This window comes from Trichosurus vulpecula, chromosome 8 (genome assembly GCF_011100635.1).
Source record: "Trichosurus vulpecula isolate mTriVul1 chromosome 8, mTriVul1.pri, whole genome shotgun sequence".
NCBI lineage: Eukaryota > Metazoa > Chordata > Mammalia > Diprotodontia > Phalangeridae > Trichosurus > Trichosurus vulpecula.
In genome coordinates this window covers 251,047,426-251,060,031 of record NC_050580.1, presented here as the reverse complement: position 1 = coordinate 251,060,031, position 12,606 = coordinate 251,047,426, and the positions used below count along the sequence as shown (strand labels likewise).

Genomic DNA, 12,606 nt, shown 5'->3' with positions numbered 1-12,606 from the left:
CCGAATCTGAGTCCATTTTCGCTGCCTGGCCATGTTCCCAGCCAACTTACTTGACCCTTGAGTTTTTCGTTGGGGTACAACTGCTTTTAGAGAGTACTTTGTCCCAAGCTCGAGGGGCTGTGCTGTTGTTTTCAGAGCTATTTCTACACAGCAAGCTCTGCCACAGCAGCACTCCTCCTCCCCCAAGAACCGCCAACCCAGACTGGACTCAGATGTAAGCTGGTCTGCACTCCTGCTGTGATACGCCACTTAATTCCTCCCACCAGGTGGGCCTGGGGCCAGAAGCAACTGCAGCCGTAGCTCTGTAAGCAGCCTCTGAGCTGCACCACCTCCACTGCCCCTGGGGCGGTGGCCGAGCTGGGAACTCCTTTCACTCTGTCCCCACTGCTTTTCCCATTAACCTTCTCTGTTGCCTTTGGTGTTTGTGCGTTGAGAAGTCTGCCAGAGCTCACTGATTCAGGGCTCTAGGGCCTGTTCTGCCCAGCTTCCGGTCTGGTTGGTCCGGGCACGGCTCATGCAGGGCTCTGCTCCGCTCCGAGTTTCGTGCAATAGATCTTACCCAGTGACCATCCAGGCCGTCCTGGGCCGGAGCCCTGCTTCCCTCTGCTATTTCGTGGGTTCTGCAGTTCTAGAATTTGTTCGGAGCCATTTTTATAGGTGTTTGGAGGGACCTGGGCAGGGGGGAGCTCATGCAAGTCCCTGCTTTCCAGCTGCCATCTTAATCCCTTGCCATATCAGACACATTTTCAATGGTGGTTCTGCAGACTCTTTTTCCTCTTTTTTTATTCTTAGTTATAGAGGATCACACACATGGGAAGGCATACAATGAGAAATAAAGGTGACGTAAAAACAGATGATATCAGTAAATATTTTTAAAATTAATAGGTCCAAACCATAGGTCACAGGAGTCAAGAATGAGAAGGGACCTTTCGATACCATCTAATTCAAGCTTCTCATTTTACCTGCTCTAAATCCATTACTGTTGTTGTTCAGTAGCATTCAACTGCGTGTGAATCCACGTGGGATGTTCTCAGCAAAGACCCTGGGGTGGTCTGTCATTTCCTTCTGTAGCTCATTTTACAGAGGAAGAAACTGAGTTGCCCAGGGTCACACAGCTAGTAAGCATCTGAGACCAGATTTGAACTTGGGTGTTCAGGCACCCACTATCCACTGTGCCACCCAGCTTCCTCTAAATCAATCAGTGCTCTAGCCCTATCCCATGAACTAACACTGGCTCTGACTCTAAGAGTAACAGCCAGCAATCACAAAGTAGGAAATCAATGAAATTGGCAATCAAACATTTTTACAAACCTACTCAATGTTTGCTAAGCACCATGAAAAGGCAGCCTCAACAACATTATAAAAGCACGGACATGTAAATAGAAAAGCTGAGGGAAAGCATGCATGAACAGAAAGAATGAATCAACAATTATTTATTAAGCACCTACTATGTGCCAGGCACTATGGCTAGATACTTGGGATACCAAGACAAATATTGTTGTTACTATTTAAAATAACTTATTATAATTTTCAGTTATTAATAAAAAGTAATGTTAATAATAATAATTATAACTACAATAATAATAATTATCATTTACACAGCATTTTAAAGTTTGCAAAGCACCACACAAAGCTTCTTGTTTAATCCCCCCAACAATCTTGGGAGCGAGGTGCTCTAGCTTTACTGATGAAAAGGCTGAGACACAGAGAGATTAACCCCTGGGCACACAGTTAGGGAGTGCATCCCCATTCTCAAGGAGTTTACAATCTAAGAAAAACAAACACACAAAAACGTTAGAGGCTCTATTACCTTCCTAAGCCGAAAATGGCCCCAGTCTTCTTTATGATTCCCTTGAAATCGTCCAGGAGTGGACCCAACAAGATAAACTCTAAAAACCAGGGGAGATAAGTGATAAAATGTAAAGCAACTCAGGGTATTGGCAACGAAAGAGACAGAACTTAAATTAAAAACTTAACATGTGGAATGTTTCCAGATCTCACTTTAAATAGGGTGCTTCCAAGGGAGGAATAATTTATATTCAAAGATAGCATGTCATTTGAGGAAGACGTAGTGTTTTCAATTAATCAGAAAAAAATCACTCACAGAACGCCTACTATTTGCAAGGCATTGTGTTTTTTAAAAGTTTCTTTGCCAAAGAACAAAACAATAAACAACCCAACTTTTAGAAAAGCAAGCTCTTTACTTATAGTAGAGATTGAGTTTCATGTGGCATCCCCTCCCTGGCTCTACAATGCATATGGAGGAAATGCTCATTTTATCTGGTGTTTTTTTAAGTTCAGAATTTTAAAACATTAAAAACAATTTATATTCAACAAACATTTACTGAGCATATACAAGGTGCAAGGCACCATGGGAAATTTTTTAAAAGGACTAAAGACACAGCTCCGTATATATCTACAGGGAGTTTACAGTAGAGAATAAAAAATCATATTCTACACTTTCATCTCCAGCCTCTTTCCTGCCGGTCAATTTGCCCCATGAAATTTTAAGTGCCCATACTCTGCTTTATCATTTTCATTCATTCAACAAATATTCATTGAGCACTTTTTACAGACAAGATATGGCGAGGGGCTAGAAAGATGCATGAGACACCTTCTCTGCCCTGAACAAGCTCATAATCAATCAGGGGACATAAGATAGAAATAACTATAAGGCAAGGCAAAATGTGGCATGCCCCACAAGAAAAGCAGGACTTAAGTCCTATAGGGTTCAGAAATTTGATTTCTGTGTCCTCATGAAGAAGGGAGGCAGGAGGTTTCACTTTTTCCCATCGCAAAGCTGGCAAAACACAAGGCAAGGGTAAATTGGGGCACATTTTGAAAAAAGGATAGAGAAAAAAATAACAAACATATTCAGATAAATACCAACCCATCATTCCTCAACATATTAACAGGAAAGACCTTATGTGGGGCTCTCAAGATTTTTGTAATGTCTTTAAATCGGGGCGGGGGGTGGGGGTGGAAGAGGCCCTTTTTGGCAGTTATTGGACCCCTTCTCAGAATAATGATTTTAAATGCAATAAGATACAAAAGATTACAAAGGAAATCAACTTTAACGAAATAATGACATAACTTTTTCCCCATCCAAGTTTATAGAAATTTACTTGTGTTCCCTAGATTTTAAAACCCCTGTTCCACATGATTTCAAAGAAACAGCTACTACTGTCAGATCTCCTTACCCCAACTCCAGCACCCATTAATTATTTTGTTTTTATGCTACTGCCTCCACACTCTCAATAATTATGTTATATTTACTTTGCATTTTCCTACCTGTAGAAATATTATTTCTTTTAGGAGAATTTAAGTTCCTTGAAAGCCAAGACTGCTTCATTTTCACCCCTATGTTCGCCAGAGCCTAGCATAGTGCCTAGCACCTACTAGGCACTTAATAAATTACCATGTTGAACAAAGCGTACCTTGTTTCAGAAAGATCATGCTCTTGGATGATATCTGTCCATTCTTTGAGAGGAGGAGCATTGTAAGCCATTAAGTAACTGATCAGATCCGATTTGAAGTTTGTTGATGATTCACCATGAGTACTGGGTGTTCCATATGGTAATCGTGGATATAAAGGGCTGAGCCATATTCTGTAAGAAAAAAAAAAGAGAAAGAAAGAAAAAAAACTGTTGAGAAAACATAAACTGAGATGTGTTGGGCTGTTTTACTTACCATGCATTTATTCCGGGAAAGGGAAAGAGAAGAGGTGATTAATGCTTATTAAGGATACAAATGACTGTTATATTCAGGAGAACAACCAAGTATTCTCCCACCCTAAGCCCTGGAATAAATTACTAAGACAGACCATTGGTGGTTCTTTTCTAGCTGACAGATAAGCCAGATTTTCATTTTCCTGGAATGGTTGTAAATGGATAAGCCAGAAGCCAGAAAGATGAATCAGAACAGTGGTTCTAAGATCATGGTAGAGTGTGGAAGGTGCTCGACCTAGCATTAGGAAAACCTGGGTGCACATGGTGCCTATGGCACCTATTAGCTATATGGACTTAGTTTCTCCAGCTGGACAATGAAGACTGTTGATGCTGTCTGTCCTTCGTTCTTGAAGAGGACCATGACCTCAGGAAGACGATGCCATGCCTTGCAAGTGCATCGGATTTAATTGAGGGAGGGCTGTGCAAGGTCACCAGCCTCACTTTCTCCCCCGGAGCCATCTGGGTCCAGTGGCCAGATACAGATCAGGACAACTAGAGATGGCCTACAATGAAAATAACAGGAATACCTGAAGCACCTACCTCCTGGGGGTGTCACACGGTATCACATGGGCTCATGTACGTAAAATGCTTCTCAAAGCTTGAAGCGGTATATAACCAGGTCAGAGCTAGGTGGAACCCTGTAGGTTATCTAACCCTGTCTCAACATCTTTAAGATAAGGCTTGGGAAGGGCTAGCCTAGACTCACAGAGAATGGCAAAGACTGGCTAGAACACAGGTCCCTTCACTACCCATCTGACGTTTTTTCCATGGGTAGAAGAGACAATGTGTAACTATAGTCTCCTCTCTACTTACATTAACAACTAACTACTTCTCAAGTTATAGCCTCTAAATATCCTTATGTACTAGAGGAGATCAGTGGGAATCCAGTGACTTGAAGCATCAATGGGGAAGAAAAACGTATAGTGCAAGAAAATAGCTCTCCATTCCCCTTTGCAAATATCGTGATTATTTTTTCAAAGCATAAAAATTATTCAGCTTCTCTTTTGTATCTAAAATGCCCTAAAAAATCTCTAATACACAGTTCTGATGAGTCATGATTTGAACAAAACAATTCCAAGAGAGTCAGAGGTGCCTGATCCAACAAGCCACAAGGTATGAGTCTGCCATTAACCACTCACCTGGGAAAATACAGCAGGTCTTTGTTACAATTTCCTATACACCAAATACATGTATCTGCCCTGTTTTTATGAATGTGAAAAACAATCCTGGGGACATGGAGACACGCATTCTTCCAGGTCAGGTTTTCCATAAGGAGCACAGCATCGTCCTCCACAGAAGCTAATGGTAAAGCATTACTGTGTAAGTCACTCCACCAGATTTCTTTCTCTTCAATTACAAACGACATACAGGGCACCAAAAGCAGACCATTAACTGTGTATTCCACCTTTTTGTTAAATACTTTGTACGTGAGTTCTACAAGGTATTTGCCTCCCTGTTTTTCTCTTTCCCAAGAGGCTGAAATCTTGTTGCACTGTCACTATGCCCAAAGACATAACAACACCACCAAGCATTTACCTGGCGCCTTAAGGCTTACAAAGTGGTTCAAAGATGTTCTAGCATTAGATCCTCATGACAACGCCGGGAAGTAGGAGGCATTGAGGAGCAGCTAAGCGGTGCCGTGGATGGAGATCCAGGCCCAGAGTCAGGAAAATCTACCTTCAAATCCAGCCTCAGAACCTTACCAGCTGTTACCTCTCCGCCTCAGTTTCCCCATCTGTAAAATGGGGATACCAATAGCACCTACCTCCCAGGGCTGTAAGGATCAAATGGGATGATGACTGTAAAGCACTTAGCCCAGTGCCTGGCACACAGTAGGCGCTATATAAATGCTATCATCCTCCTCATTATTATTAGCTGTGTGACCCTGGGCAGTTCACTTAACCTCTGTTTGCCTCTTTCTTCGTTTGTGAAACGCAGACAATAATAGCACGTACCTCACAGAGTTGTTATAAAGTGTTTAACGCAGTGCCAGGCACACAGTAGGTGTTACATAAACGGCAGCTGTTGTTATCCCCATTTTGCAGAGGAGGGTGACAGAGGTCAAGTGACTCGCTGTGGGTTACGCAGCTAAAAGTGTCTGAGGTAGAATTTAGACTCGTGTCTGCCCATCTCCAAGTTCAGAAGTCCGTATTAACCCGTCATTAGAAAATATGATCCTTTCAAACTATGTTATCACAGGAGGATGGCAATGTCCCAGGAAGAAAGAATAGGCAGGAAAACGTGTGTTCGAGTTACGGCATGAGAAAAGCAAATTTCATAAACTCTCTTGGCATCTGGGCTCTTTTAAGGCTGCCGTGTTTCAGTCTGTATTACATTTATCTCCATAAATGCCTTACCCTGACGACTATTCGATTCAATGAGTAATTATTAGACCCTTTGCAGAGGACTGAGCCAGGCTTTTGTTCTACAAAGACTAAAATGAATCATGTATTTGGTCAAGGAGCTAATATTCCACTGCAGGGATGCAACATGAATACAGATAAATGTGAAACATGGTCAGGAAATCAGCCAAACAGCTCTAGGAATAGCTGAAGAAGTAAAGAGCTCTAGGAGCTAGGGAGGAAGGGGAATCGGGGAAGGGTTCATAAAGGACGCAGTGCCTGAGCTGAACCTCGTGGGCAGATAAGAGTTCCCAAAGGCAGAAATGAGAAGAGGAGGCATTTCCAGGGATGGGGGAAAAGCCTGAACAAAAGAATGGAAGGAAGAATCGCCCAGTCAGGTTTGTGGAGCAGCAAACAGGCCAGTCAGGGCAGAAGCCTGGGGAATTAGCGGGAAGTAATACGAAATCAGGCTGGAGAGATCAACCAGAAAGGGACTGCGGCCGTCCTAAATGTCAGGCAGAGAAGTTTATATTTCATCCTACAGGCAGTAAGGAACCACTGAAAGTCTGGGAGGAGGGAGTATGACAGCTGTGCAAAGCAAGGATTAGCAAGAACAAAGAATGGTGCCAGGGAAACCAATCAGAAGACAATAGGGCAGATGAGAGGTGAAGGGGGCCTGAGCTAATGTAGTGGCCTAATGAATGGGGAGAAGGGGACAGATATGAGAGGCATTGTGGAGACAGAATTTGACAAAACTCGGCCCATGACTGGGCGTCAAGGATCAAAGTCTGAGCATCTGGAAAGATCAAATACTGGATGAGAAGATTGGAAAATGGGAAGGTTAAGGAAGGCTGAGCTCCCTCTTAGACATGCTGATTCTTGAGGTACCAGGAGATAACTAGGTGGAGTACAGGCCTGGTTTCAGGCTAAACATACAGATCTGAAAATCATGGAGCAGAGCTGACAACTGAACCCACGAGGAGAAAAAATCACCGGGGCACAAAGAATGTAAAATGGATCCTGAAGAAAGAGTCTTGAGCAATACCCACATTTAGGAGGAAGGGGCAGGATAAAGATCCACGCTAGGAGACTGAGAGACTACAGTGTGATGGATAGGGGGAGAACAAGGAGACATTTTAGGAAGACATCTAGGGAGCCAAGAGAGAAAGAGAATCCAAGAGGGAAAGACTGAGTAAAAAGCTAAAGGAGACTGAGGAAGGAGGAAAGGCCATTTAGGTTTAATAATGAAGAGATAACTGGCATGCTTTGAGAGCAGGTTCATTGTACAGGAGGGGCAGGAAGCAAGTTTGCAAGGAGTTAAGAGAAGGGAGTGGGTGGGGAAGAAGTGTAGGCAGTGAACGTAAAAGGCTTTCTTTTAAAATGAGCTCGGCTGTGAAAGGTGGGTAAGAAACAGGGGAAATGCTTTGCTGTTGTTCGGTCATTTCAGTCTTGTCCAACGCTGCATGACCCCCTTTGGGGTTTTCTTGGCAAAGATACTGCAGTGGTTTGCCATTTCCTTCTCCGGGTCATTTTACAGATGAGGAAACTGAGACAAACAGGGTTAAGTGACTTGCCCAGGGTCACACAGCTAATTAGTGTCTGAGGCCAGATCTGAACTCTGGAATAAGAATCTTCTTGACTTCAGGCCTGGCCTTCTATCCACCGCACCACCTAGCTGCCCCTAGAGGAACAGCTCAAAGCTACTAATACCTGACGGAAAGTTCTTTGAGAATGGGGACAATGTCTTACTTATTTTTGTATCCTCTTCAGTGCCTATCACAGAGCACTGCGCGTTACAGACAATAAACAGTGATTAAATGAATGAATAAAAAGATTAAGGAAAATAAAAGAGCACAGAAAACAACTACGGGACAGCTTATATTCCAAGACAGACAGTCTCTATTGTTAGATGCCACATTCGCATCTAACATTAGTCACAGTCTGTTGGAAACAAACTGGGACTGGCAATGAATGTAAATCGGGTTTCCAAACTCCAGAACATCACAATTGCCACACCTACACAGATACACCTAAGAAGGAAACCACCAATGGCTAAAAAAGCAAGGTATTGGGGGCACCTAGGTGGCGCAGTGGATGGAGCACTGGCCCTGGAGTCAGGAGGACCTGAGTTCAAATCCGGCCTCAGAACAGACACTTGACTCTTACTAGCTGTGTGACCCTGGGCAAGCCCCTTAACCCAAAGGCCTCATCCCCCCCCCCCCAAAAAAGCAAAGCGTTTATAATTGCGAACTATGTATTCCTTGTTATAGGGACAACCTTATTTCTAAAGGTTTGTCAAGGGCACCAGCATCTTTCCAGTCACTTTAATTCACAATGTTGGAGTCATTCCTCCACCCTTCACTACCCCTCTCCATCCCTTCCCCCATCCCCCACCCATTGACAAATCTAATTAATTCTTTCTTTCACATCTCCACATCACATTTCCATCACCCTCTCATATGCCCTAACTCAAGTTCGTGCCTTCAACAGCCTCCTAAATGGCAAGCCTCTCCTCTCTTCAGCCTTTCCTCCACAAAGTCACCTAAGCACAGGTCTGACCACGTCACTCCCCTGTACAGAGAGCTTAAGGTTTCCCAGTTGCCTCTAAGCTCAAATACAAATTCCTTCACAAGGCATCTATATCTTCTCACAATTTGGCTTCCATCTTGCTTTCCAGGGTTTTTGTCCCTTTTACTGCCCCCTTCAAGGCTCTATGCTGCAAACTTCCTTGCTCTTTCTCATACAAAGCATTCTGAACCCAGATGGCTCCAGAGGAGAGAGTGAGACTGGTGACTTTGCAAAGCCCTCCCTCACTTAAATCCAATTCACTCGCATATCATGGCAACATCTCCCTGATGGCATGGTCCTGTTCAAGAACGAAAGGCAAATGACAGCTACAACAAGACATTCAGTTTTCCCCACCTTTGATCACACTGCCTAGAATGCACTACTGCTTCTCAGAATCACTAGCTTCCCTAAAAGCTCAGCTCAAGTACACTTTCTACAGGAAGCCTCCCCCTATTCCTACCCCTATCCCCCCAGGTGAGAGTCCTGCCTGAAATTACTTTGCAAATATTTCTATTTACCTACATATGTTCCTCCAAAAGAAGGCAGAGGGCAATACCATCCTCCCAGTCCCTTAGGCTCCCAACCTAGGAGTCGTTCTGGATTCCTCACTCTTTCTCACCTCTCCCACATCGAAGCTGCTGCCAAGGCCTGCTGATGTCCCCTTTACAACATCTCTCAAATTCCTCATCCTCAAACGAAGGTGACTTGAGGGTAGGGAATGTTTGTTTTTTTTCCTCTGTAACTCTGGGTTCAATTAAAAAAAAACATTTATCATGTGTCTACTATGTACCAGTCACTGTGCTAAGCGCTAGGGATACAAAAAAAACAAAAGCCAGCCCTTGCCCTCAGGGGGCTACAATCTAGGAGGAGACAACATGTGAATAAATATGTACAGAGCCAAGCTATACATAGGATAAACAGGAAATAACTAACAGAGGGAAGGCACTGGTATCAAGAGGGGTTAGGGAAGGGGGGATTCTAGCTGGGACTTAAAAGAAGCCCTTGTTCACGAGACAGCCAGTAGGCCCATGTCACTGGATCAAAGATTATACGTTGGAGAGTAAGGTGTGAGAAAACTGTAAAGGTAGGAGGGCGCTGGTTTATGAAGGGCTTTGAATGCCACAGAAGATGGGTGTGTGTGTGTGTGTGTGTGTGTGTGTGTGTGTGTGTGTAATGATCAGAGTTGCCTTTTAGCACAATTACTTTAGTGGCTGAATGGACTGGAATGAAGAGACTTGAGGCAGAGGGACCCACCAGCAGGCTACTGCCACAATCACGGTGCGGGAGGATGAGGGCCTGCACTACAGCGGTGGCAGTATTAGAGGAGACAGGGAGGCTTATTTGAGGGATGTTGTAAAGGGGACATCGGCAGTCCTCGGCAGTAGCAGCTTGGATGTGAAAGAGGTGACAGAGAGTGAGGAATCTAGATGACTCCTCGGCTGGGAGCCTAAGGGACTGGGAGGATGGCATTGCCCTCTACAGCAGCAAGCTGGTTGAATGAATAAGCAGTGTTAGACGGAGGAAGAAAAGAGTTAGAGAAGGCCTACCTAGAAAATGGAGGTAATGGTGGACTAAATAACAAGAATGATAATACAGTGTTTTAAAACAAGCGAACCGTCTCACATACACCCTTACATTTGAGCCTCACCATAACCTTGTGTGGCAGACTTCACAGGTATACACATTTGCCTTTCTGTGAATCCTCGGCACTTAAAACAGAACAAGTACTTGTGGACTGACTAATTAGTCCCTGAGCTATCGTTCTTCCTCACAACTCAGAATAGGAAGCGATGGCAGAATCTTCAGGGTCCACTCCATAGACCACACCCTTCCACCCACTTCTACCATACCCTGGAATTCAGTGTAATTGCCGTCTCTGCTCCCCTTCATTATATCTAGATAGCTTTATTATTATCTCCCCTTCAAGTTGACTTTTGTTGAATAAAAGGAGAGAAATAAAAATGTAAATTTATCTATATTGTACAATCAGTAAAAAAAACCTGTCAATGACTTGAATTAGTCACTGATAGAAGATAAAAGATTATTATAATCATGATAACATCACAACTGAAGATAAGGTTAGAATTCTATAGTATGGCTTGAATTGGATGACCTCTAACATCCTGTCGGACACTGAGATTCTGCAATTCAATAAATTTTTTCCTCAATAACTCAAAAAGCCAACAGCCAAGGAATTACAAGAAGCCATCTAAAGATTCATGAAAAAAGAAAAAAAAAGCTTGATACTTTCCCTTCAACCAAAAACCAAACAAAAAACCAACACCCAGCCTGATTCTCTGGATTTAATCACTAAACCTTAGCCATCTCCTGCAGGCCCCTTCTCCCACTAGGGGAGTTCTTTCCAGAACCTCCATTTGGGGGATGGGGCCCAGACCAGCCATCCCTCATTCTCTGGATTTAGCCACCATGCCTCAGCTGCCTTCTGACTCTACTCCTGAAAGTTCCTTCTCCCACTGGTGAGGTATTCTTAAACCTCCATTTGGAGAATGAGGCATCCTCCATTCTCCAGACTCAGGGACTGTGTCCCTGACCAGGTACCTTCTCCCCTCCACCCACCTCTCTCTCACTCACTTTTCAGCTCCTCTTCTATGTGTTCTCTCTCAAGATTCTTGAGGGCAGGGACTACGTTGATAGTCTTTATAGCAACACAAATCAGAAAGAAAGGAGGGCACGGGGGAAAAGACGGCGAGTTCTGTTTTGTGAGTTCTAAGATGTTTACAGAACGTTCCGTATGAGCTATCCCAGAGGCAGCTGGCATGTGAGACTAGAGCTCAAAGGAGAAGTCAAGTCTGAATATATAGATCTAAGAATCATCAATAAACGTTATGGATAACCCACGATTATCATGAGAGAGGATAACTGAATGCACAGCTCTGCTTCAAAGAGGCAGAAGGTGAACTATTCAGGAGGAAAGAGCTTCCCGCGTCTCAAGGAATGACGTTAGGAGTGGTGGTTGGTAACTGCCTGCTGGTGACTACCGATGAAGCTATTTAGTGTCCTGACACACTCAGCACAGTCAGTCTGCCATCTCCCTCCTGTCTGTATCTGGAATTTGAACGAGAACCTCTGGGATTTGTCAAAACTTGACCACTACCCATCTTGAAGATTTCTATGGAGATAATAAATATCACCATGAGCCGGTTGGCAGTGGATAGAGTGCTGAGTCTGGAGTCAGGAAAACTCACCTTCCTGAACCGACATCTGGCCTCAGACACTTACTAGCTGTGGGACCCTGGGCAAGTCATTTAACCCTTTTAGACCCCAATATCTTTGCCAAGAAAACCCCAAAGGGGGGTCATGAAGAGTTGGACACGACTAAAGTTAAGTGAATGGAAAAGGGAACGCACTGCTGAAGAACATGAAGTCACAGCCCAAAAAGGCCAAAGACCTTAGGAGGACAAGTGGCGTTGCCATTACTACTGCCAACTGACGGCAGGGGATTCAGAAGAGAAAGGCAAATGTCCTCTTGTGTTTATGCTACTTGTAATAATCTTATAATTTAGGCCACTTGTTTATAGATCACGACAATATCACACAAAGAGTTTACTCAGGTCTCACCAAAGCATTTTATAATCTCTAATGTTATCCCTGGGGACAGTTACTATATGGTATATTATATGTGCTATGAAATACATTACACATTTTATTGTTATAGATTGTATTTGTTATCAAGTTTTATTACTGTAACAGTGTGTGGGGTGGGGGCTTAGGCTACATGATTTTTAATGTTTCTTACGGTTCCAACATCCTATGATCCTGACACTTCCCAAATATTAATATCCTACCTCTTGTTTCCCAATGGTACATCATATCATGTCTTTCTATCTCCCTCCTTCCCCCCAACTCCATCTTTTTCTGCTTCTGTTCTTTTGGTCACATTCCCCTTAATCCCCCTCACTGAAATCTAAGTGGTACTATTCACCGAGGCATCAGCATGGAAACAAATA

At 43.6% G+C, this 12,606-nt stretch overlaps 1 protein-coding gene across 3 annotated transcripts in view; it reads right to left on the bottom strand.

Moving 5' to 3' along the window:
• The window catches only part of TDP1 (tyrosyl-DNA phosphodiesterase 1), a 184,195-nt gene that overhangs the window by 125,308 nt on the left and 46,281 nt on the right, over positions 1-12,606 (bottom strand). For all 3 annotated transcript variants that reach the window (XM_036769574.1, XM_036769575.1, XM_036769576.1), the window contains 2 exons: positions 3,438-3,608; positions 1,811-1,889 (listed from right to left, as the gene is read on the bottom strand). In XM_036769574.1, the coding sequence (XP_036625469.1) occupies positions 1,811-1,889; positions 3,438-3,608 (250 nt within the window). The remainder of the gene's footprint in view (positions 1-1,810; positions 1,890-3,437; positions 3,609-12,606) is intronic.